At 44.1% G+C, this 27,321-nt stretch overlaps 1 protein-coding gene across 4 annotated transcripts in view; it reads right to left on the bottom strand.

Moving 5' to 3' along the window:
* LOC306816720 (ubiquitin-associated protein 1-like) overlaps nt 1-27,321 on the bottom strand; it is a 123,389-nt gene that overhangs the window by 8,649 nt on the left and 87,419 nt on the right. For 3 of the 4 annotated variants that reach the window (XR_013777764.1, XM_079333153.1, XM_079333154.1), the window contains exons 4-7: nt 14,188-15,099; nt 3,297-3,332; nt 2,668-2,865; nt 1,437-1,538 (exon numbers count right to left, since the gene is read on the bottom strand). Coding sequence is in view for 3 of the 4 variants with exons in the window: in XM_079333153.1 (XP_079189279.1) it covers nt 1,437-1,538; nt 2,668-2,865; nt 3,297-3,332; nt 14,188-15,099 (1,248 nt within the window). In the remaining variant the exon portion in view is untranslated. The remainder of the gene's footprint in view (nt 1-1,436; nt 1,539-2,667; nt 2,866-3,296; nt 3,333-14,187; nt 15,100-27,321) is intronic. The other variant, XM_079333155.1, reaches the window with a different exon arrangement.

Genomic DNA, 27,321 nt, shown 5'->3' on the forward strand with positions numbered 1-27,321 from the left:
GACAAATGATGACAAAATCAAACCAAAATCAAATTGGTTGAGATGGACGATCAGGAGATTATCCATTTCCAGTTTTGGGGTTAAGCCAGTAGCAAATTCATTTACTGAACTACATCATTGCTCCCATCTTCACACTGTTGTTCCTCTGTTTGCAAGCTCATCACAAAGTCCAAGAAAGGCAAGAAGGCATATATATGATGTCAGTAGCGGCTGACATAATCTATCTGGACTTGTGCAAAGCATTTGGCACTGACACACATGACATCCTCCTCCTCTAAGCTGGAGAGACATGGATTTAGAGGGTGCACCACATAGTGCATAAGGAATTGGCTGGATGGTCACACTCAAAGAATTGCAGTCAAGGGCTCAATGTCCAAGTGGAGACCAGTGATGAACGGTGTTCCTCAGGGATTAGTATTGGGACCAGTGCTGTTTAACACCTATGTAGGTGGCATGGACAGGGGGATCGAGTGCACCCTCAGCAGATGATGCTACGATAGGGTCGTTGGCTGGAGACAGAAATAACACAAAGTTACTGAGGGTCCTCAACAAACAGTACTGAGTTTATTATGGCCACCCCTTTTCATAGGGGGTTTGAATTTCCCAGGCTTAGACAGTTGATTGGTTGGGATCTCGGACCACCCAGCTCTCTGACCAGTGAGGTGTTTGCAGCTTAGAATGGAACATGATTGGTTGAAGTCCCTGTTTGGGTTTGAATATATCCTATCATTGTTCACCCAGGGACCAGTTTATTGAAACAGGCTAGCTGAACAGAGTTTCTTATTTATGGCCAAATTATTTGCCCAGCTACAGACTAGCTGTGCTGTGACAGATGAGACCAAGCTGTGTGGTGCAGTTGACACACTGGAGGGGATGCCATCCAGAGGGACCTTGACAGGTGGGCCTGCGCAAACCTCATGAAGTTCAACAAGTCCAAGTGCAAGGTCCTGCACCTGGGAACTTTTGGTGTTTGCAAAACAGCCGAACAATGAACCAGACCCAAATAAACATTTTCTAACTTCTTTCAGGGAGAACATTAACCCAATTTGCTGAGCAGCCAGGCAGATGCATTTGTACAAGGGAGAAAATTCACAGCCAGGGGAGGCTGGCAGGTTTTGAACGATAATTTGCTGCTTCTGAAATTAACTGCTTCTGTACCAAGCACCTCACTCACAAGAGGACTCTGGGTTCAAAACATTACAACCAGAATAAGCAGGGTCATGAAAGAATCCTGTCTCCATAAAAAAGCATGCAAGTGAGAATGATAAAGAAACATGGTATAATTCTAATGCTTTAGCACATATTCACTTTATCACCACAGGAATGTCCTTCAGCAGTCAGTTTTGGAAACAAGGTGGCATTATCACAAAAGCCAGAATTGCATCAGCCAGAGGAACTGAGCATTCTCTCTATTCCTGCACACATTGTGCCCTCACCTTCTCCTCCGAACACTGGTGCATTTCCAAAGCTGCTTCAACAAGAAGTGGATCAAAGCCCTTCTCACAAAGCTGTCCATGTACAAACAGGTAATCCAAAACCTGTGGGGAACGAAGAAAAGAAACTAACCTTGCAGAGCAGCATTTGCAGCACATGGCTGAATACCATCTTTATACATGCAGAGGGGCTCAGCATGACTTTATCCCAGGCTTCACCAGAGATTCAGATAAAGTCCTCCCTAGTAGATCTGAGATGGTGTTTATGCAAGAACTTGTTCAGAAAAGCAGATGAACCCTTCTATCCTCCTGTGTTCTTCCACCAGCTCTGAACATCATCTGGTCTAGTCAAAACAGTCTCACAAGCCAATCTTTAGAAATTTAACTGTGCTTTTAATACTACAAGTTTGTAAGATGAAACTGTAGATTCAACAGTCAAGATGTCTCAGCTTTTAGCTTCCGCCCATCCAGTCACAGGAGCTAATGCAATCTGAAAACATTCAGCCTTTAAAGATCAACTCAGTATACTAGTGAGTGAGCTGCAAATCCCAGCTCACACACACAGAAACCACTGCCAAATTTCTTATCTGTCCTCAAATTTGATAGGTAGGGGGAAATGTCTGATAGGTAATGCTAGGTCCACAAAATAACACAGCTTGCAAATACATCAGGATTTAAACCCACCATCGTAAAGGACATTTATTTTTTTTTTATGTTTTACTGCAGTTCATTCTAGCATAATCACTCTTGATGTGTAGGTAGTGGGCAAGCAGATCAGCTCTGCAAGGAGTCACTGGGACACTCCTCCTCCCCAAGCAACAGGGTCAGTCCTGCCAGGCAATGCTCTTCACACAGTTCACCTAGGGTTTCCCACACAGAAAGTTTGGCCACAATCTTCCAGCTTTAAAATGTTTGAAGCGGATCCAAGACAGAGCCACGCTTCACCCTGCAGTGCTTAATGTTCAGAGACTTGGTTTTAGCAAGTGTTTGAGGCAACACGAGGCAGGAAGCAACACAGCACACAAAAGTTGGTCAGTGGTGCCTTGCAAGAGGCTTTCAGGGATGTTGTAAGACTGCAGGAGCAAAATCCCTCTCTACAAGTAGACATCAGCATTGCAACCCATGCTCAGAACAAGGGAAGTTGGTTGGGTTTTTTGTCACATGGCACTAAGCATGGCATAGAGCAGAATCAGCATCCAATCAAGGGTTTCTTCCCCACTGCACCAGCTCTTACCTGGTCTATGTTCTGCCCCTTCTTCTTCATGGCTTTCAGGACGTCCTCAGGCACATATCCCATGTTGATGACTGTCTCTATGCACTGCCTCTCACTAGCAGAGAGGGCCTGCTGTAGTTCAGGAGCAGGGTCACCTGACTGCTTTCTACAGCTGGTATTATTGGGCACTTTAGACACTGAGAAATTTTGGTGTGTTACCTAAAGGGGAAAATCCAAAGGATAAGGTGATGGTCATCTCCTGCATCCCCTCATCCTGTTTCTGGCTATTGAAGTACCAGGATATCCCATGTAATTAATCCAAGAGGCTTTCTAGACTGCCCTTGAGAAGTTACTCACTCTTAGGATGAAACCAAGCAGCACACAGTCTGATTCCCACAATACTTTTTTAACCCTCAAAACAGCAACCAACAACCCAGATTCTTTCCAATATATCCTCTCCTATCAGCAGATGAAAACCTTTCAGTGCCCAACCATATGATATAGTCAAACCCTGTACCTCAGCAGAAGCATGTAGATTGCTTCCTTTACCCCAGTTTACTTTCCACTCATGATTTTCTCAAAGGAACACTAATTCTGGAGATTTTCAGAAACATGATCCAATGCAATCACATGGGTATTTGGGAACTTACCGAAACTATTTTTGTTTCCTTGTAGTCTGGGTGCACCTGTTGGGCAACATACAAATAAGATTAATAAACATTATGCACCAGTGAACAGAATTTGCTACAGCTAGGGAAGAAGGGTTTTATGAGAGAGATCTAGGAATAAGTCTACTATGCTAGGGAGACTTGTGGTCTGATCAGTTTTCCATGTGAGATGCAGACATTACACAGTTATGTGAAGTTATAAAATAGACATCATAAGGATAATTTCTTCTTTAAGCACTCTATAAAAACAGATTATATGTCAAGAAGGATGTGTCCCCTCTCATAATAATTGTAAGTTTGTTTATTCTTTCACTGTGACTTCTATGTGTTCACAAAGCTCAGTGTAACACACTGGCTCAATGATAGTGATAATTTTAAAATCATTGCCTAGAGAATTCCCTTACATTTTTTTGACCATGAGGAGTAAGAGAAACACATATCTCTTTTCTACTCTCAAAGAACTTCATTTCATACACGTGATGGATGCACTCAACCCCCTTAACTAAACCTGCAGTACTTTGATACAGGCTCCAAAGGAGGTAAAGGTCTGAGCTGAAGTTCTATGAAACACAAAGGAGCAGAGAGCATAGATGCATATGAACTTCGAACATGATTGTGCAATTAATACATGAATACTGTGTGATTTTTCCAAGATGCATTTATCAATGTGAGATGTTACATAGTGATTCGTGTCATTATGAAAAATACACCATGGGATCAATATAAACAAGAATACTAAACTTAAAGTAAAGCATGGTGTTGGGGGTTGAGTGTTTCTCTATTACTGTGTCAATTTAAAGAATTTTTCCCATTATCATGCCAATGGAGCTGGCCGGGTTACACCAGAATCTTTGAGGACTCTAGGCAAAGGTGTAGGTGGGAGCTGGGCTTCCGGAGGGGCTACTCGTGTTTCCAGGGAGCTCGGAGGAGGACGCCCGTCTTCAACCACGCGGCTGAACGCAGAAGAGCCAGACCCTCTGCGATCACCTGCCCTGCATCTGCCCCGCTACGGCCTCCTACCTTCTGAGGACACAGCTGATCACCCGGACACAAACGGTGAGCGAGGAGCTGCCCTCTCCAGCCCGCTCCCACCCAAGACCGGCGTGGCTGCTGCCGCCCGCTGCCGCCCCCTCCCGCCTCTGCTCCCGCCTGCCCTCTGCAGCTGTCGGGCTTTGCCTGTCTGGAGCACCGGGACCGAGCACAAGAGAGAGTGTGTCTGCAGCTAAAGAAAGGACTGGAACCGAGTTATCTGTTCTGTTTTGTTGGTAATTTTAACAACTGCTGTTGTTTCTGCTTGTACGGTTAGATATATTAGTAAAAGAGCTGTTATTCCTACCCCCTTATCTCTGCCTCAGACTCCTTGATTCAAACAATTATAATACTTGGGGGGAGTGCAATTAAAGTCTGTTTCAAAGGAAAACTTCTGCCTTTATCAGCAGACACCTGTCCTTCAAACCAGGACACATGGACATGAGACAAAGGAAAATATAATGATTTCATTATATTTGTTTAAATCACTTTGCTGTGAATTACTGGCTTTTACTATTATGTATTTTTTTCCTTTTTTTTTTTTTGGTTTTTTTTTTTTTTTGTTTATTTCCACTGTAATTATGAATTGTATCCACTTTTTATGTATAAGGAAAAAGCGGGCTTGCGCGAACATGAAAATGCTTGTTACTGCTGTTACCAGCTTACTAGGAGTGTAACCTGAGAACATGTTCGAGCCTTGTTCAGACCTGGTGGGGGCTTGTAGCCACTGCTGCTTGAATGCTGGCGAACATGTTCGGGCTTGCTCGGACTTTTATTGAAATGCTAATCTTAGAGAAATTAGGATTTTAGTTACAACTTAGAAGAAACTGAACTTAAAATAGTTATTTGAAACTTAAATAATTTATTGCCTGTCATTTTATGTTTGCTCATCTATGCTTGCAATGGAGAAAGATGAAACTAGTAAGAAAGTCCAAAGAAACACAAACAATTTCCACCAGAAACTTATTCTTTGAAAATTGGAGTTGCCCCAAAAGCCATTTGTATTGTCATTGATAGAAAAGGTAGAGAGTTCAGGGTGAAGAAGACTTGCCCTACTTCCTCTTTTTAAAACCCCTCCCCACAAAAATGACCCCAGACTTAATTCAAGAAGCCAACTGCGCATGTTTAATAGCCATTCAAACTAATTACCATAGGAAGCGAGGAATGGGAGGGGTTGTTCTTAGGAATATGTATTTGTTTGAAGTTTTTGTCAATAGACTCTGTGATCACCTGTGATTTTGCGGTGTGCATTAGAGGATTACCTCATTCTGCTGCCCAGTGCTGAATAAACACACATTTTCTAACTTTAAATTGTTAAAGAGTCTTTTGTCCGTCGCAGTTGAGTATCGGTATTAGACTAATACTCTTATTTTGGTAAATCAGTACCCCAGCACAGTAGGTATGTCACAGCCCACCAAGAAACTGCCTATAAAAAGGGCATTGACTAGGGGTAGGATGGATGTGTTAGTGGAGCACAGACTCCTTGCGTCCCCAGCACTGCTTGCCCGTTCCTTATCAACGAATTAATAAATTGCCTTATTGATTGACCTACCTCATTGTAGTGAGTAATTTATGACATCAAGGACCAAAGAAAGTTGTGGGTTTAAGGAGTCTCATGTATACTTTTCCCATCATATGCAATTTGACAACGAGCCAACCACTTTATCCAATAAATATGACAGTCTAAATAAACCACCTTTGAGCTCTCCCTGCTAGGCAGTTTGGCTGCAGGGCAGTCATCTCCTCTTGAGCTGGGACGCCTCTCAAGGTTGCTCCTGGAGGCAAAGACACTTTTTAGCAACAACAGATCTTTGGATGAGTCCAATTTGAGTTCTCTCTAAATTGCAATTGGACTGCACACCAGTGACTCTCCCCTTGAGCTGGGATGTCTCTCAGTTTTTGAGATTCCTTACCTGAGGTGGAGATGCCCTCTACTTCACAACAGAGCCTTGGTAAGTGCCTGATAGCATGTTGAATTAATACTAATGAAATCCATGTAGTTAATTCCATTAGACATAAACCATTGTCCAAGTCTGATACTAAAATTTGACCTAGTTTCACCTAAGCTCTGTCAGGAGTTTAAAAACCAAGGGGGTCCACTATGAACCTTGTGACTCAGCAGGAGGGTCTCTCTTACACTTTTGCATCTTCGGTCTCTGTGTAAACGATTCTAAATCAATTCTAACTTGATTTTCTTTTGTATGTTCCATCCATGTAGTAAGTAAGAGTGAACCTTGCCATCAAACTTTGTTAAATCACACTTTCATAAATTCATATTAAAACCACGTTTGCTAATACTTTTGATGGTGATTCTTTAAGTGACCTAAATCACTTATCCATACCACCACCCTCTACAAGCAAAATGGCACACTGGCTAAAAAGAGCATGTGATTTTTCTACCAGTGCCCAACACTTGGTCCCATTCTCAGTACACCAACAAGGCTGGATAATGTTCCTTGGTGTACACCTGCTCCATTTCTGCAGAGCCAGGCTGCCAGAGGGAAGAATCAACCCTCCACTTTATATTGCTTTACCCAAGATAACAGCACTGCAAAGTCAGAACTCTGCCCTTTTCAATTATTCAATTTCAAAGTCTTCCTGCATTTTAAATCAAATTTAAAAAGACTGCAAGAAATTACTTTGGACCAAGGGCCGATGCTTATTGCCTTTCCTTAATATCTTTTTAAGCCAACATAGATTGCTTGAAAGCTTGTCCACATCTTTCAGAAAAGCCTTCTTTGGGCCCAAATTGAAAAAACCAAGCAAACAAAAAACCACCACAAGAAAAAAATCTATTCATAGAAAAACAATTTTGAGAATATATGTTAGGATTTTGGTAAATTCCATCTACTGGGGGAGGGAAGAAAAGAGGGAGGGGAAAAAACCTGCCTTGTTATGCATTTCTACCCATTTTCATCTCCAGGGTAAGCATTTATCTTCAAGGACACAAAGCCCGAGAAATCATGTTTCGTATGATGGACTGGTTTATGCAAGAACCTCTCCTCATGGTGGTAGAGGTTCAAAGCTCTTCACACACCCCCTTCCTCCAGGCACTTTTGCCAAAGCAAAAAGCACTAGAATATGGGATACACTGAACTGGGGTTCCAAAGTAGCTCTGAAATCAGTTGTTTATCAATGCTGCAGCCAAGAAAACTAAAACTGCTTCTTAGACTAGAGATTGAAGAGTCCAGGACCAACTCCTCTTCCTTAATGTACTTGAGCTTGATCTGTGTTTGAGGTCAGTGATTTCCAGTGGAGGAGGGAAACAGCTAAAGGAATTTTGGGGGACAAAGCTAGGACTGGTCATTCATCAGTCGTGCCCTCTTACATCTCAAACTAACATTTGAGTGCCCTTGAAGAAGCAAACATACATTGCTTTCAGTATGTACCTTTACACTGTGCCTACTTTTAGGGACTTTATAGGCCAGGAGCCCTGTCTGCAGCTGGTGTGCCTGCATACACTATGCTACTGCAGCAATATATATTCTGAATGGTCTACCAGGAGCGCCCCATCCTCCAGCAACCAGATTTCTTTAAATGCATCATACTAATCAGGTCTATGATCAGCTTTGTTTAATTCCAACCTGTTGACTTCACTAATCATTTCTCCCCTCTGCCAATGGTGCAAAAAGCAAACTAGCTAGCTTAAAAAAAACAAAACAACAACAAAAAACCCAAACAAAAGAAACCAACCAAGACAAAAAACCCCCCACCATAAACACACTAAGGAGAGGGGACCACCCAGAACAGAATCAATGCAGTCTCAGAGAAATCACAAGATTATTTCTATCCAAAGAACCCTAGATCAAATTCACTGGTAAAGCATAAACTCCAGTGGAAACTACAAATCCAAAGTTACAATTTCTAGTCTTGCAAGAAATAATTTCTATATAAAAACCACTGTGAAATACACTGGGACATAGAATTGTTCTGAGGCTTTCTAAAAAGGACAAGCTTATTCTTGTGTAATCTTGAAGGGAAACATGCCCACTCAGCTCCCAGTCACAGAGATGACCGACTTCCTTCTATCATTTTCACATTCTGAGGACTTTTGTTACATTTACTTCAATTACAATTTCAAAATTTTGTTGCACTTGCAAATCATGTCCAAGGAAGAACTGGACATGGCACTCAGTGCTCTGGTCTAGTCGATAAGATGGTGATTGGTCAAAGGTTGGACTCAATGATCTTAAAGGTTTTTTCCAATCTAAATCATTCTGTGATTCAGTTTCTTGCAACTCAGCTGTCCTTTACCAGCCGCTGGGACCATATTGTGGAAATAGGAAACAAGTACATTCTGAAGTTTAGTTCTGTTGGCATACCTATTTCTTGGTTTGCTACTTCCAAAGTAGAAACAGTTTCAAATTAAGATCTTTATTACTTCTCTTAATAAGACTATTTTTTGTTTATCAGTTTGTATCTTTCCTTACAGCATTCTTGAGAATATACCTTCCCTCTTAGTCTTTAATAAGTTTCAATCTGGCATAGCGATTTTAATAGTCAAGAGTGAAAATGTGGTCCTCTAGTTGTAAGTGATCATTCATGCTAATCCCTAGAGGTGTCATACTTCAAGTTCTCACCTCTGACCTACATATGACGATAGCCACCTCTCAAACCTGTGATCTGTAACAATGAGCACTTGCACAGCATGCTGCTGCTTCTGCCAAAGTTTATTGTATGGAATTTGTTCTAGTGATCAATAAACAGCTGTTCTCATGTGCTGACAAATTCACTAGTGTTGGGGGTTGAGTGTTTTTCTATTACTGTGTCAATTTAAAGAATTTTTCCCATTATCATGCCAATGGAGCTGGCTGGGTTACACCCAGGATCTCTGATGACTCTAGACAAAAGAGGTAGGTGGCAGTGGCTTCCAGCTTCCGGAGGGGCTACTTGTGCTTCCGGAGGGAGACTCGTGTTACCGGCGAGCTCGGAGCAGGACGCCCCATCTCCAGCCCCATATGGTGGAACACAGGAGAGCCAGACGGTCTGTGATCACCTGCCCTGTATCTGCCCCGTTCCAGCCTCCTGCCTCTGCAGACACAGCTGATCACCTGGACACAACAGTGAGCGAGGAGCTGCCCGCTCCAGTCCGTTCCCACCCGAGACCGGTGTGGCCACTACCGCCCCTCCCGCCACTTCTCTGCAACAGCCGGGTTTTGTTCTGTCTGCAGCACCGTGGACCGAGCACAGAGAGAGCATGCTTGCAGCTAAAGAAGGGACTGGAACCGAGTCATCTATTCTGTTCTGTAAGTAATTTTAACAACTGCTATTGTTTTCTCCTTGTACAGTTAGATATATAAGTAAAAGAGCTGTTATTCCTACCCCCTTATCTCTGCCTCAGGGTTCTTGATTCAAACAATTATAATACTTGGGGGGAGTGGAATTAAAGTCTCTATTTCAAAGAAAACTGCCTTTACTGGCAGACACCTGTCCTTCAAACCAGGACAACTAGTTGTGAGAATACTGCAATTCACAATTAATAATGCATTTACCTAAGTCTGAAAAGAGATGAGAAACCCATTGTGTACCGCAAGAAAACCTAATCTTAAGTGAGAACTGTGTGTAAAGTTTTCATTATGCAGATGGTAATAGAATAAGGAGTGGATAATGTGTTGGGTTGATGTGGCCAGAAATGTGTATTCTGTCACCAACTGTTCAGGCCGGGTGGGGTAGTGATTTCCTTATCTCAGTGGCACATACTATCTGCTAATGGGCCATCTTTAAGACAAGGTGAAGCAATCATCTTTATCTTTTCCACAACCTATCCTCCCTCCAGGAAGATATCCTCGGCTGCTGGCCCATTAAGTCCCACTGTATGACTGATAAAATTACATCATCCCATTGGAAGATGCTCCAGCCAAGGGAAACAGCCAAGTCTTTCCTACTTAGATAAAAAACTGAGATTTTGAAGAGCAAGTTATCCGTCTTTCCACTAGATTCCAGAAGAACACCAAACCTTTCCACATAATTTCTAAACCTTCAGAAGAAAACTGCACTTTTCTACAAGACCACTGCTTCAGCTAAACCACATCTGCCACTGCAGAAGGACTGTAGCCACCATTTAATTGGACTGCTACCAACACCCTGACTGACGGGGTGTCAGGTTGTATTCTGACTCTCTCAGGGTTGGGATTGTTCTTTGTAATACTGTATTTCTATTTTAATTTTCCTAGTAAAGAATTATTATTCCTAATTCCCCTATCTTTGCCTAAGAGCCCCTTAATTTCAAAATTATAATAATAATATAGAGTAGGAGGGTTTACATTCTCCATTTCAAAGAGAAGCTTCTGCCTTTATTGGCAGACACCTGTCCTTCAAACCAGGACAGGCCACAGAACCACTGAAGCATCATTTATATTGGACAGAAGCAGCCAGATTATTTTAGAGTCATCTAGAGGATTTGACCATACAGCTTTCACTAGGCTTCATGAGTACTGGTGTCCAGATCTTAGGTTCTTTGGGGGAAAAAAATAACAACTTTACTGATGTGCTGGTTTTGGCTGGGGTTGTTAGCTTTCTTCTCAGTACCTAGTATGAGGTCATGTGCTAGAAAGACTGTTGATAACATAGAGGGTTTTTTTATTATTATTGTTGAGCAGGGTTTGCACAGTGTCAAGGCTTTTTCTGCTTCTTGTACTGCCCTGCCAGCAAGGAGGATAGGGATGCACAAGAACTTGTGAGGAGACACAGCTAAGACATCTGACCCCACCTGACAAAAGGGATATTCTATACCCTATGACATTATGCTCAGTATATAAAGACAGGAAGAAGGAGAAAAGGGGGAGACATTTGGAGTGATGGGATTTATATTCCCAAGTAACTGTTATGTGTCTGCTGAACACCTGCCTGCCCATTGGAAGTAGTGAATTAATTCCTTGTATTGCTTGGCTTGTGCACACAGCTTTTGCTTTCCCTAGTAACCTGTCTTTATCTTAACTCATGAGTTTTCTACCTTTTACCCTTCCAATTCTCTCCACAATCCTGCTGGCAGGGGAATGAGCAAATGGCTGTGTGAGGCTTGTTTGCTGGTTGGGGTTAAACCACAACAGTTCTTTTTGGCACTCAACATAGGGATCAAGGGGTTCAAGACAACAGATTTGGTGGGAATGTCCTAGCACAACTTTATAGCTGTTAGTGCTGTTTATTAATTGGCAGGCTCCTGCACTTGCCATGGGCTTTCTTGTCTGACTATATTAGTCTAGTGCTCATTAGTGGCTGGTTTTTGCTTCCATTGCTTGCTGCAGTGCTGTGCTGCTCATCACCTTACTATATTGTGTCTGGGAATGTTTAGATAACAGAAATGGTGATGTGCCTGGACTGGCAGATGGCCAGGGCATTGCTGCTGTAATGGACAGGCTGGAACTCCAGTGTGAACTCAAAGGGACTGTGACCTATGGATGAGTCCACACAGGAGCAGAGATCCGCCTGCACCCTGTGGAGGAGTCTCACACAGGAGCATGTGGATACCCAAAGGAGACTGATCCCATGTGAAGCCAGCACTGGAGCAGGCTCCTGGCAGGACCTGTGGAGAGAAGAGCCCATACTTGAGCAGTTTTGCTGGCAGGATTTGTGAGCCCATGAGAGACCTACACTGCAGCAGTTTGTGAAGGACTGCAGCCCTTGGGAAGGACCCACATTGGAGAAGTTTGTGGAGGACTGTCTCCCATTGGAGGGACTCCATGCTGGAGCAGGGGAAACAAGAATTCCTTGCAGTCCATGTTGCAGACCATGGTGAAGAAGCTGTCCCCCTGCAGCCATGGAGGACTATGATGGGGACTCTACTAATGGTGGACTCTAGCAGAAAACCCCTTGTTGCAGCCAGGCTGGGAACAAGGGGAGTTCATTGCAATGTTAAATGCTATAACCCGGCCCAAAAAGACCAGGGTGGAGATTATAATGGACATACCTTTAAATTGTTGCCAGACATTGAGTTGTATGTTACAGGAATTACTATAACAGTGTCATGGTTTAAGCCCAGCTGGAAATTAAACACCATGCAGCCACTCACTCAACCCTCCCTCTCCCATTCCACCCCAGTGGAATGGGGAGAAGAATCAAAGTAAAACTTGTAAATTGAGAAAAAAACAGTTTAATTAATGAAAATAAGATAAAATACAGCAATAATGGTAAATTATGATAATGATAATAAAAAGGGAAAAAACAAGAGATGCAAAATGCATCACCACCTGCTGACCGATGCCAGATGTCCGTCCCCCCCCCCCACTTCCTGAACCCAGATTTGCCACCCTTCTGGGTAACTCCCTGCAGTTTATATACTGGGCATGACGTTCTAAGGTTTAGAATATCCCTTTGGTCACTTTGAGTCACCTGTTCCAGTTATGCTCCCTCTCAGTTTCTTTTGCCGATCTCCTTACTGGCAGAACATGAGTCCAAGGAAAAAAGAAGTCCTTGACTAAGGATAAACACAACTTAGCAAAAATCTAAAACATTGGTGTGTTATCAACATCATTCTCATTCTGAATCCAAAACACAGCACTATAACAGGGACTGAGAAGAAATTAATTCTACTTCAGCTGAAACCAGGACAAACAGGAACTACATGAACCAATGGAGGAGAGAAGCCTTAAAAGCAGCAGTCCTGACCTGTAGACTAAGGGAATGATATGTGTATTATATCAAAGAATGGAAGGAGTGGGGTGATTAATGAGGTTGTATTGGATAGTGTAGGACCCGCACGATGTAAATACTGTGGAATAAGGGGTGGAATGTTCTGGTTTTTACTATGGTAATTTTCTTCACAGGAGCTAGTATGGACTAGTATGTTTTGGATTTGTGCAGAAAACAATGTTGATAACATAGAAATGTTATTGTTATTGCTGAGTAGCATTTACACAGCATCAAGGCCTTTTTTGCTTGTCTGCTTCTGATTGCCTCTCCAATCCTGCTGGCAGGGGAGTGATTGAGTGGCTGCCTAGAGATTGGTTGCTGGCTGGGGTCTAACCTCAATACTTACTCAAATTTCTGCTCTTATTCACAAAGACAACAACTGGCATGAAGTGTCCCCAAAATAATTTTGGAACTTGCTACAAGTTTGAAGAAATGAAACATCAAATTCTTGTCTCAGAGCTGTACAGCAACCAACTGTAACATTAGTGATCCAAGATGATTCCAAGGACTGCTTTTAGTATTCAAAAAGCAATCTTTCCCCCCTCCTTTACAAGGAAGAGGGTAAATATCAGGTTTCAGACCACCATAATTTTCATCCTTTTAAAAGGTTAGATTTTAAAAAGTATCTCACAAAGAAAATAAATTAAATGTTAAAAAAGACAATTCTTTTACTCCAGGTTAACTGCAAGCACTTTTTTTCCTGTGTGACAAAACACGTGTTTTTTAATCTGTGATTGTTTCTATTCCTTGAAAAGATGGCATTTCCATTATTTTCAGCAAATATATAAGCAAACTCATGAACAAATCTAGAAGAGATTTAGTTCAAAACCTAAGAGCAGTTCAGAATCTTATATATCTCAGTTGGATAAGACAAAACACAGGACCATACAAAGATCTCATATGCTTAGCTCAATGGTGTGCAACTATGAACAAGTACCAAAAAGTTGAAAGAAAAGTCACCAAAACTGGTCTAAAAATATCAGAATTAGGGGAACGTGTGAAGTAATAATCTGAGATTCAGAACTGCCAGCATGAAGACCTGTTTAATTAATCAATTTGCAACATAAAAGAAGAGGAACTACCGCACATGATCTACACATCTCTGCCATTAAATGAACCCAAAATCACAGGACATTTTAGAAGCAACATCTGTGTCTGCACCTCCACAACTCCACATTTCCCCAGCAACCCCAACTCTAATCCACTGCGTGTTTACCATAATCGCTGTGCTTTGAGATGATTCTTCTGTACAAACTGTTGATGCAGCCAGGGAAGGCAGTCTGGATGAAGATGTCTCCATGCCACTGTCCTCATTTAGAGCAGAAAGACCCACCATATTGTGTCCATTCAGTTCACTGGTTTTGCTCTGAGCACAGGTCTGCAAAGAGCTGAGCAAAGTGCCGTTGCGGAGACAGGTAGTGCTGTGAAAAGTGCTCATAAGCTTTGATGATTTTTGATCACTCTCATCAGAGTCAAATTTAGGAAAGGACAGGGATTTGATGTTGCTCACTGAAGTGATAGGGGACAGGGACACCTTGGAAGACAAAGACATCTTTTCACAGTTTCCCAACTGTGGTAAAGTGATAAAGCCATTTGGTTTGTGAAGGGGTTTGAAGTCCAACGTAGCCCTTTCCATGGATGTCAGAACTTTCTCATCTTGCAACACAGACTCAGAGTCTGCTTTGGGCAAAGTATTATCTAATAGCTGGGCAACAATTGGCCCAGTAGTACCAACATGAATTTCAAGAATATTTTTTAATTCTTCCTTATCATTGATAGTTTTTAATTCCAGTTTGTCAAAAGGGTCTTCTTCACATTCAAAATCAGCTGGGTTGAAGTCCGCTTTTGGATGAGGTGGACTGAGAACCTTTGGCTTCACAGCACTGCTGTTGGCTGGTGTGGGAGTAAGAATATTATTGTGCTGCAGGCTAGCAAGGATGGGGTTAATAGGAGGAGGCATGACTTCAGGGCAAGGTCCCTCCAAGAACTCCATTTTGGTGATGTCCTCTGAAGCTGCTTTTGAGTTTGCTAGTGCTTCTGCCTGGTGTTCAGTTTCTCTCTGGGCAGCTTCAATTTTTTTGATACCTTCAGCCCATTCAATTGTTTTCTTTTCCAGTGAGAAGTTATACTGGTGGAGGGAAAAGGAAAGGAGAAAAAAAGATAAATTATATCAGGATCATAGCCACTACTACTACCAGCAACATAAGTAACAGAATAAGAGCTACATGAATTACCATGGACAGGCATCAATTTTTCCTAACACCTCTTGTTTCCCAGCATATCTTGTCTGTAGGTTTACACACTGACAAAACTAAAGGACCTCAGAAATAGTTCATTTTGTCTAAAACCTGTCTATAGTCTAGATTGAAATATCATATTTTGTCTCCTCCCTACACTGAGTTTTGCTATAGAGCTACTGATCATCTGTTGGAGGTTAGAATTTTTTTGTTGTTGTTGTTGTTGTTTTTTTCCCTTCTCTCAAGGAATTTTCTCCCATCTGTTGCCTAAGAGATAACAACGACCGGCACTTAACAGAGACAAAAGTGGCCAAGGTGGGGGGAAGGGATGCAGCTGGCAGAGATACCGGGAGATTTTAGCTAGGGGTGAGGGGCTGGGCTCAGCTCCTCTCTCTCTCTTGGGATTGGAGGGGAATGGTCAAGTTGCTGCTACCGCAGGAAGAATTCGATACCACCACGGAGTCCAGCCCAGCACTACTTCTTTACCATGGGCGAGTGTCTCTGCTCGTAAGACCAGAAGGTGAACTGGGACCTTAGTAACACCTGAGAGGAATGTTACATTTGTCTTTACAAACAAATTGTAGATCTGTTGGTAGGTAAAGTTAGCACCTAGAGATAAAAGAAACAATGGGAGGGATTACACTGATTGATGAATGGAAAAGAGATTTGCCTTTACAAACAAACTGTAGGTTTGCTGGTAAATAAAATTGGGTAACAGAAGATGAAAGAAGCAACGGGGAGGGGGAAAACTGAATTCTACAAGAATTAAAAATTAAAAGGGAGGGTTACACATTAGAGGGGAATGTCAGGTGTCAGGCGTTCCGGGAAGTCTGTGCCTCTCGAGTACCTCAGCCAATGGGGAAAGAGAGAGGGAAAAGCGGACGGGAAATTAGGATAAAAAGGGAGGCTGCGTCCTCCAAAAATTCGAGAGATCCCAGGGGAATGCCCCATGGCCTCTCCCTTTATTCGAATAAAGCAAAAAGGACTCCTCTGTCTCCTTTTTGGACATAAACCTCTGGTGTTTGTGGATTCATTTCCCTTACAATTTGGGGGCTCTTGTCCGGGATATTTCCACCGTCCGGGGCAGCAGGCAGCAGTGGAGCTGAAGGCGCGCCTCACCCAGTTTCAGTGATCAGCTCCCCAGGGTGCCGGCTGGCACCGGGCGATCGATTGGGTTCCCGAGACTGTCCAGGAGACAGACGAGTGGCGGACCAGGGGTCCGTGAAGCGTTCGCAGGGAAGGACCACTGAAAATCTCACCGGTGAGTAAAATGGGATCCTCGGGGAGCAAACCTGGGAGGACGCCCATGGAGGGCAGCACAGGTACACCTGGGAGGGTGCCCATGGAGGGCAGCACAGGTGAAACGGGGAACCCATGGAAGGTAGCACAGGTACACCTGGGAGGGCGCCCATGGAGGGCAGCACAGGTGAAACGGGGAACCCATGGAGGGTTGGAAGGGTGAAGCCGGGAAAGGGACGCTGCAAAAAGTATCCCATAATACCCCCGGAGAGTCTCTTGGGGAGAATGCTGAGGTCTTGGGACAGATTGTATATTCACCCGGAAGTAACTATGGGAATTATGATAAAATATTGTTATTTTGTGTGGCCAGAGTATAAGTTGTCAAAGGGGCTTATAAGGCCATGTTATATAGATGCCCTGGGGGGGCAACAAGTGAGGTCGAGAAGGGGTCTCGATAATCCATGCCCTGGGGGGCAAAAAGGGGAGTCGAGAGAGGGTCTCGACAGCGGCGGATGGATGGAGAGTGTTTGTGTGTTGGAAGAGAATTGAGGAGGAGTGTGTGATAGGTATGGGTGAGGCAATGAGCGACAGGTCCGAGCACGGAGCTGCGGGACCAGGAACACGGGCTGGGGGCTGTGGGGCTTCCGGGGCTCAGCGCAGGGCTGTGCCTGACCCCGCCAGCCCCGGGCAGGGCCAGCAGTGGCCGCTGGCCCCCGTGAGGCTCGGGGTGCCCCGGCCCCGTAAGGTTTGGGGTGCCCAGATGCCTGTGCTGCTGCGGGCCGTGCTCGCTGGGAACACCGGTGGGGGAGGAGCTGTGTTGGCACTGTGACAGGACGCAAACTGACTCTGGTAGACCATGTGTGATGAAGAGAGGGAGAACGAGAATAAAGGAATATATTGGGAAATGCAGATTGTACGTGGAAAGATTAGGATTCTGTTTTAAGGATTTTGTGAGTTTTGCTGGAAAATACAAGTAATACAGGGAAAGCCATGGGAATTTGCTAAATGTGTGGGAGGGGTTTAAAAAGCATGAGTTTCTGATTGCTCCTCATTGTGACTGTAATTTACTGGGAAGAGATTTGATGACTAGAATGGGAAAGCAAATTAGTTTTGTGAAAAGTAACAAGAGTAAAAAAAAAAAAAAAAAAAAAAAAAAAAGTAACACAGAGTCTGTGTTACTGTCTGTAATATCTTTATGTAAAAGGTCTGGTAGGATTTATGCTGAAATGCAGCTGCAGAGATATACAAAGTTTGTTTAGGCAAGCTTTGCAGAAAATATTAAGAGTTTACTCCACCCTCAGGAGTTAAGGTGTTGCAATATGTAGATGATTTGCTGTTATTGGGGGAGCAGAAAGAGGTGGTTGAGGAGAGAGTCAGATATTTGGGACACTTTCTGACTGAGGGGTTGCAGTGTGTTGGTCCAGAAGGAGTGCAGGGAATTTTTGCCCCAAACTGACAAGGGGTTGTGGAAATTTTTGGAGTTGGTGGGGGACTGCGGAGCTTGGATCGAGGATTTTTCTGTTGTGGCTAGACCTTTGTGTAACTTTTTAACCCAGAGCGGTCCTGGTGTTGTGATGTGGACACCAGAAGTGGAGCAGTGCTTTGGGAAATTGAGGGATGGATTGGTTGGTGCTCTGGTCCTGGCTCTTCTGGACGCAGAAAAGGAATTTCAACTACATGTGGGTGTTGAGCTGGGTCATGCTAAAGTAATTTTCGTGTCAGAGAATGAGGAACACAGAGGCCTGTCGCCTGTTTTTCTGAATTGTTAACCCAGCGGCCAGAGGCTGGCTCCATTGTCTGCAGAAACTGTGACCACAGCTCTGATAGGGGCTGACAAGGGGAGGGTATGTGATTGTAAAAAGTTTAGCATCAGATTAAAGCTTTGTTAACTGAGAGAGCCTCTATGTGGATGACGAGTGCTCGATTATTACAATATGAATCTTGTTTAATGGAACAGGAGGATTTAGAATTTAAAAATAGGAAAAATTTTAATCCAGCCTCCTGTTTAAATGGCCCCGAAGAAAGGGGGAGACAGGAGGAAAGCCATGATTGTATCCAGGTTATAGATCTCCAGACTAGAGCTAGGGAAGATTTGAGAGATAGTCCCTGGCCTGAGGGAGAGAATGTGTTCATCGATGGGTCGTCAAGAGTAATAAACGGGAAGCGTTTTACAGGATACTCTATCGTGAATGGCAAACAATTAAAGGAAGGGGGGAGGTTACCGCCCACCTGGTCAGCCCAGACAGCTGAGCTGTATGCGCTGATCAGAGCCTGTGAGTTATACCGGGATAAGACAGTGAATGTTTTTACCGATTCTAAATATGCTTATGGGGTGATACATGCATTTGGGAAACTGTGGGAAAAACAAGGTTTATTAAATTCTAGGGGAAAGACGTTAGCCCATGAAAACTTAGTCTCTCGCCTACTGGAGGTAGTGAATTTACCAAAAAGGGTGGCAATAATCCACATTAAGGGGCATCAGGCAGGGTACTCAGAGGAGGCAATAGGAAACCGACTGGCTGATGCAGAAGCTCGGAAAGCTGCATTGTTGCGAGAAATCTCTAAGATCCTCCCCTTACTCCCAGTCACTGCACCGCTGCCAGAGAAACTGTCTTTCCCACCAGAAGAACTCGAGATAATTAAAAAGAGTGGGGCAGAAGAAAGAGGAAACAATTGGTTTACAAGGGATGGGAGGCAGTGGATCCCAAAAGCTCTGGCCTTACAGTTGTTAAAACAACTTCATGAAGGGAGTCATTGGGGCTCTCGAGAGTTGGCAGAAGCCTTCCTAAAAATGTATGCTGCTGTGGGTCTTTTTAGCTTGGCAAAACGAGCTATTGAGGGTTGTTTGACTTGTGCTAAAACCAATAACAAAGTTACAAAGAAACTTGCCAGGGGAGGGAGGCCTTGGGCTGTACGTCCCTTCCAGAGATGTCAGGTGGATTTTACTGAAATGCCCCGAGTGGCAAGGTTTAAATATCTTCTGGTAATAGTATGTCAATTAACAGGCTGGCCAGAAGCATTCCCTACTGTTTCAGCAACTACAGGATCAGTTGTTAAAGTATTTCTGGAACAAATAATTCCAAGATATGGAATTGTGGAAGCAATAGACTCAGATAGGGGAACTCAATTTACAGGAAAAATTCTTCAAGGAGTTATGGCTGCTTTAGGGATACAATGGAACCTGCACACCCCCTGGCACCCCCAAAGTTCGGGTCGGGTTGAAAGAATGAATGGAGAAATAAAGAAACACCTTCTGAAGCTGGTGATAGAAACCAAGATGCCGTGGGTACGGCTCCTGCCCCTGGCTTTGGCAAGAATAAGGGCCAGACCCAGGGAAGATATTCAGTTATCTCCCTTTGAGTTAATGTTTGGAATTCCTTATCCTTGCAACTCTCAGCCTAGTGGGGGGATAGAGATAAGTGATGTATATTTGAAGCATTATGTGTCTCGGGTACTGTCTCTTGTGAAATCTCTTCGACAGGAGGCTCAGCTGGCACAGACCCTGCCTTTGGACTTTGCTGTTCACAACATCCAGCCAGGAGATTGGGTCCTAGTTAAGGAGTATAAAGAAGCACCGCTGGTGGTGAGGTGGCGTGGACCTTTCCAGGTGTTGCTGACCACAGAAACAGCCGTCAAGACAGCTGAACACGGGTGGGCCCATCACACTCGGGTCAAGGTCTCTAAGGCCCCAGAGATTTGGACATCTCAGCTGGAGGAGAAGGACGGGAAGCCGCGACTGACACTCCGCAGGGGCGGACTGGAGCAGTAGCAAGTGCGTCGACATCGAGGGAAGCCTCGTGTGCCTACCCACGGACTGCCTGCTGAAATAAGTTTGTGTGGGCATCCCTCCTCTCGGATCTCCAGTCATTGGGGGCCAGCCCTTTGCTGTCACTGTTTTCCTTTATATTAAGCTGTTTCTGTGCCTTCACTCACCACAGGTGCAGAAGACAATGTAAAAGTAAAAATTAGGTTAGGGAATTACATAACCCAGTTAGAATGTTTCTCTTAGTGATCTTACCTTTATACTGTCAGTTAGGATGGGGCCAGGAATGGGAAAATAAGTTTTTAACCTTAGGAGAAGAAGTAGCAAAAACCTTTAACCTTAGCAATTGCTGGGTCTGTGGGGGGCCAGAGAGGATCTGAAAACTGGCCATGGGTGGCCAGCCCAGTCGAACCTAAATGGTGGGTTAGCACCCTGAGTGAAGTCCATAATGGAACAGGATTCTGGGATGAAGAAGGAAGTCCATGGTGGCTTCATTCTTCTGAAAGAGGCACTTATTGTCTAAATAGAACAGGAAGCATATACGTGGGGAAAAGTGTTTGTGACTGGACTTTATGTTTGAGTTTAGATTGTTGGAGCCCCAAATGCCTTCCTTATGATTGTTCCAGATATCAGGGCAGATGGAATCAAACTCATGTTAAGCTCTCAAATGGTAGCTGGGTAAAGTGTTCCTACCATACTTACCAGAAAGATTTGGAAGGCTCTAAAGCAGTGGGGAGGGATGTTTTTTGACTCCTTATTTTTAAGCTGCCCCCGAGATAATTCCACAAGTAGGACACATGTTGTTCGTGACTATCAGTGGAAGTGGCAACACCGGAATGGAACTCGAACTCTTTTTAGCAGGTTCTGGTCCCAATCTAATAAAACAGATCTGGGATGTAACTGCAGCTGGAAACCTCATGTGGGAGCATGGAAGTGCAAATACTGTGATTCTTATGGTGGGGCAACTATTCTTGGGGGACCACTAGGCCCAGGAAGTAAGCTGTATTTTGACCCCCCAGTAGATCATGAAAATTGGGAAGGTCTCTTTGCCAACGGGACGTGGGCTTTAAAGGGGCATTACTGGATTTATGGCCAATATGCCTATCGCAGGTTACCCCCAAACTGGTCAGGAATATTTTATGTGGGGTATATCAGACCTCTGTTCTTTCTGCTACCACAAGTTCAGGGAAACCAGTTAAGAATCAAGGTATATGATGATCTAATCAGGGAAAAGCGGTCAATTGATGTATCATTGGCCGGGGGGAGCACTCAAAAGATTCTGCCTCAAGTACAGACAAACCCATTCATGGCATTGTCTTTGTCCAGGGACTAGGTTGCACATGGTGGATAATGCAGAGAGATGGAACAATACGATGTGTACATCAGGGAGATCTGATTGTTGGGTGAGAACCATAAGCAAATATCACTGTTTGCTGAATGTCACTGCCATCATCTGTATAAAGCTGTATACTATATATATATGTATATATATATATGTATAATGTATGTGTGTGTAGAGTTAGAATATATATGAGTTTTGGTAGTAAGCTGACGATATGGGGATAAGGGGTGGAATGTCCTAGGGTGACTATATGATGCTTGTATCCCAAATCACCTGTTCTGTTTATGCTGGATATTAAGTCCTGCAGCTTTAAGACTGGTTCTGAGAGTGAAGGGGAAGAGGAGTGGAGTTTGTCATCAGAGACTGCACTTGCTACTTGCTCCCCGCATCCTTCTCACAGACAGTATTGTTGTCTGTAGTGGACAGCAGGAGAGAGTTCTTTGATTTTTAGTTAGTTTTTGACTAGCTGAGGAAAAGAAGTTCCCTGGACTGTGGGTGTTTTATTCTTTTTTTCTTGGAATTGTTTGAAACTGCTCTGGACTGAAAACTCAGAAGAGCTACGAGAGCTCACACCTGTGGCCCACTGAGGCCTGGCCTGGGCCACGGCATTTTCCAATGCTAGAGGGACTGATAACAGACTGAGTGAGCCAGGCTGCAAGCCATGAAAGGGACTTTTTCTGAATTTGTAATCTCTTCAGAGCCGCAAGAGGTTTTGTTGTTTCGTATTGTTCATTTTTTGTGCTGGGGAAAGCTTTGCCTATTAAATAAAAAATTTTTCCCACTTGTCTCTGAGGAAATTTTTTCCTAACCAGTTGGGGGAGGGGCTGCTTGAGACTGCTTTCTGGAGGAACCCCTTTGGAGGTTTTCTCCCAAATTTGCCCTAAAGCAGGACAGGAAGGAAAGGAACCAGTTATGGAAATAATTCCCTATAAGGACCTTGGTAGCTTCCTTTAGACCTAACAAAAACCAATCAGTGGCTGATTTTTAATACTAACACATTGTTGCACCAATGAAAAAGTTAAGGTGCCTTTGTGAAACACACATGTAAAGATAAAAACCCCAGAAATCTCTCTTTTGCTTATAGTTTCTCAGTAGGTAACTAATCTGTCTGGGCTGGGCCAGGCCCTGCGCGGGCCGTGGGCATGGCGGGCCCGGGCCAAACCAGGCCCTGCCTCTGTTGCAGCACTGGCTGGGCCAGGTTTTTCCCCCCAGAGCGGCCAGGCAGGCCCACAGTGCAGCTGAAATGTTGCCGCTGCTGAGTTTCACCAAAAGACACCGGGCAAGGGGGAGGGGAAGCCATCGGCCTACAGGTGCTGCTGCTGAATTCTAGCCTGGCTGTTGAGATCCTAGCCACGTCTCCCCCCCCCCCCCCCCCCCCCCCCCCAGAGCAGCCGCTGCCATTCTGGCCCAGGCCCCTTCTATCCTGGCCCAGGCTCCCACCGCGGCCACTGCAGGATTCTCCACCATTAACAACTCCGGAAGCCACCTGGCAGGGATTGCATGACCATCTTCAGGCCTCGGGTGAGATATTAACTCTTTCACTGCACAGATGAGACTTGAAGACCTTCTATCCTCTCTCGAGTGAAAGAAAAGGACAGAGTGAAGACACACAGAGAAACAACATGGAGACATCGAGGTCAGACAAGAAGAAAGAGTCAGGTCCCAGATGGGAAGAGATGAGGAGATGCCTTGGGCTGAAAATCTCTTGTAAAGCTATGGTGAAGATATAGTTGATACATTAGACTCTTTTCCCCTGTAACTCATAGAATGCATTTTGAGGGAATGAAGTGTTCTAACCACAGACATGAGCAGAGGTACCAGTGCTGAAGCAAGCAGAGGGTGAAGTAGATGTGATTCCATGAGAAATTTGAACAGAGAGTGATGAAGACTCTTTGCCCCCGAGTGTTGTATTGCATTGTTATGACTCTGTATTGTTATTGGTTTATGTTTTGCACTGAGAAAAATGGTTTGATCAAGCCTCCTTAGTCTTTTGCTTTGTCCATGCTGAGTTCCCTCCGTCTTTGACATAGACCTAGCCAGAAGAAAGGTCGGAGAGTGGGGGGGATCACAGCACAGAGAAAGAATAAGACCTCTGTTCCCAGAGATGATCTCAGAGATAGATGAAGAGAACCTTTGCTTCTGAACAGTTCATCCTTAAAATAGTACCCCATAAGTTGACATAGCCCATGAACTCAGATGTGGGAAGGCTGTGAAAAATGGGAGGGACTTCACGATTGCAGATTTCCTGAGTGGCTGCTATTCGTGGAAATTAAAAGCCACAAGATAACTGTTTTATTGTGGAGAAGTCTCTATAGCCTGATGAGAGACTCCTCTCCCTAAGTGAACTGGAGAAAGACTATTTTAGATATGGTAAACTGACTGAATTGTTTCTGTATGTTGTCAGTGTGAAAGAAAAAAGGGTGTAGGGGGGAGAAGAAGTGTTCTGAAGGTTCTATTCTGATTCTTCTTATTATTTTCTTTTAGTTTCTGTTAATAAAGTTTTTCTTTATACCCTTTAAAGTTTGAGCCTGCTTTGCCTTCCTCCGAACCCTATCTCACAGTAGGAAATGAGTAAATAATTCTAGGGGGTGCACTGGAGATTTGGCCAGCACTAGATCCACCACATAAATTGGTGCATGGGCCAGGAAATTTCAAATTGGCAAACCAAAACCACTACACCTTGCCAGGATAATGGCACATAACTGGAGTGCTCCTGCCATGGGACTGCTAGGTCATACAAATTCCTGTCTCTAAAGAGCAACAAACCAGCAAGGCTTGCTAGGCCTCTACTAAGTTTCTCTGGGACTTGCTATGTGTTGCACCACATCCTATTCTTATATCAGGCTCCAGTGAGTTCCTGAAGACGTCTTGTCTCAACTGCATAACAGCTTTCCATTCCCTTAGCTCTAAGACTACAAGAGGCATGGTGCACAATTTATCAGCAAGGTAACTTTGAAAAACAAATCACTGGCAGAAGTGCTGAGCACTACTCATTATACATTCTTTGCTATCTGAGCAGTGTTATGAGGGGGTTTTGTGCATGTGTGTATATGGCTACATACATAGACCAAAACAATTTTTTTTATATTAAAAAAGGGGATATTTATATAAAAATATACAGCTTTGGGCAATTTTGCTTCCTTGCACTTTTATTTTTAACAGCTCTCACTATAGCTGTAGAAAAGTCAAATTGCACTGCAAGATGTATATTTTACATAGTTGCATCCTATTATGCAGGGTATTTCAGTCCAATTGGACATATTATACTTGAGCCTCAGCATGGCAGGAAAATGGAGACAGGACAATGAAGCCAGCAATACGATATTAGTCGCCTTTAGTTCTTCCACACCATCTTAACTGGGTGGAAATATATGTATTAGGACAATCAGGTAATCATTTAATGTTTATAATGAAAAAGCTATGATGTAGGGTAATTGAGATAGTCAGCTCTCCAGTGGACGAGTTGCAGGGCAGAAAAAGCAAATTTAAAAAAAAGAAAAAAGGGAAGAAAAGAAGCAGAACTATCTGTCACAACTGAAATGAAAATAACCATCAGTTTGGACTGCCTAGGAAAATCAGGGATCCAAATGAGAAAATATAGTTAAATTGGGTCTTCTTGTATCATAAACCTGCATTTGGAGATTAGATTTTCAATATTTATTCTAAAGCCATCAATTTTATGGTACTATGAGTTTATGGTAGGAGAGACCTGCTTCTCAAAGACCTGGAAGCCATCTGTGTACCATGCTGTAACCTGTGTACTCTGCAGATGCAAAAGAATTCCCACTCAGAACTGCACAGAAAATCAGAACTGAAAATTTATTTATTCATCCCACAATTGTGAGAACACATAAAATATGGTTATATCAACACTTTTTACCCTCAAACAAGATTTTGCAAGTATACCATAGCACGGGTGTATCAGTTCTTAGCATTTGCCTCTTAAAAATGCTATTCGAATTTAGTTAGGGTAGCATTTAGACCTGTTAGGGGTTAGGCGTTTTTTTTTTCTTTTCTTTCTCTCAGGAAATTTTCTTCCCATTTGTTGCCCCAGAGATGATGAATGAATGGTATTTAAGAGACAAAAGACTTAGCTGGACATCTTGGAATGACATTGAAATGGTCCTGGGGAAGGAGGGAGGAAAGGATGCATTTGTTGCAGCCTCTTAGCTGGGGAGGGACCTCTCTGGCTGGGGGGTTTTCTTGGGAGATGTAGAGATACTGCGAGAGGTGGGGGGGGGAGGGGGGGGGACTAACTAAAACTTGGCTGGGGGTCAGGGGCTGGGCTCATGTGGTGTGGTGAGCAGGTACCTCTCTTTCCCTAGATGGGGCTGCGTTGAGGTTTGCTGCTGGAGTCTGGGTTTGTTTTTTTTTTTTGCTGTTTGCAATGGCTGCCAACATCAACTGTTGCCCGATAAGACCTGCCTGCCCCCCACAACCTCCACGAGTTTTGCTACACTTTAGCTCGGCTGCCTCCCCACAGATCCATCCAGTCCCCACTGTTCCTGCTGCCGTGACAGGGTTATTGCTACACTTTGATTTGCTGCCCCAGGTCTGCTGTTCCAGCCCACTGCTCCGAGGCTACTGCTACAGTCCAGCTCACCACCCGGAGGGGTACTGGGACTGGCTGCTCCCCGTGAGTTTTGCAAGGGGAGCCATCTCCCCTCTCCCTCCTTGCCCAAGCTGCCATTGCCATGAGCCCTCTGCAGCTGTGGGGTAATTATTGCAGCTGCCCTGCCTCACCAGGGCCCACTAGCACCCTCTTGTCTTGGTTTGAAGGACAGGTGTCTGCTAAAAAAGGCAGGAGCCTCTCTTGGAATGGAAAATGTAAACCCCCTCCCTCTGGAGTATTATAATTTTTAAATTAAGGGGGCCTCAGGCAAAGATATGAGAGTAGGAATAACAGTTCTTTACTAGTATGTATAACAAAGCAAACAAACAATAACAACTATGGCATTAACTACAAAAAAAATCAGAAATTCAGTAACAGCCTTCTTGGCTGCAGGCAATTTCCCCTTTGGTGTAGTTACGATCACAGCTGGCAGTGATGCTAGTGGCTCTCAGTGGCCAGGGCAGGTGCAATGATTCCCCTGTGGCTGAAGGGGGTGCTGTGGTGCGAACTTGGGGAGCACATGGCAATGGAGGCTCAGCCAAGATGGGAAGGGATGAAAGAGAGGCTTTGCTTTACAAATTCCCTGGGGCGGTCAATCCTGGTGCCCCAGCAGGACTTATGGAAACAGCAAGCTGGGCTGGCAGGAATGAGCAAACATTCTGGGGTGTTAGACAAGATGTATCAGAAGCTCTGGAGCTGTGGCTGGAACCATGGGAGTGCAGGGCTACAGTGCAGCGAAAGCTTGGAGCAATGCCAAAGAGCGAGACAGCGGCAGACCGGCTGCCAGCAGGGCAGTGAGAGGCAAGCTCAAGATCCCCACGGAAGAAGAAAGCAGGACTGAGCTGGGCTCCAGAGGCGGCAGGGAATTCCTTTCCCCAAAACAGCAGCTCCAAGGGTCCTCCTCCCAAACTAAGTGAGAGTAGCTCCTGCTCCCCCCCCTTTACCTGCCTAATTCTCACGGTATCTCCGCCCTTTGGAGGAAAACGCCCCAGATGAGAGAGGTGCAACCAGATGCCTGAGCTTGGCCACTTGTTTTCCTTAAGTACCCATAAGTACCCAGTAGTTAGTGTTTCTTCAAAACTTATGGGAAAAATTCTATAGGTAAGAAGGAACAAAAGAAAAGAAACTTAACCCCCAACACCTCTGCTGGCTGAAAA

Source organism: Erithacus rubecula (genome assembly GCF_903797595.1).
Source record: "Erithacus rubecula genome assembly, contig: SUPER_W_unloc_7, whole genome shotgun sequence".
NCBI classification, from domain to species: Eukaryota; Metazoa; Chordata; class Aves; order Passeriformes; family Muscicapidae; genus Erithacus; species Erithacus rubecula.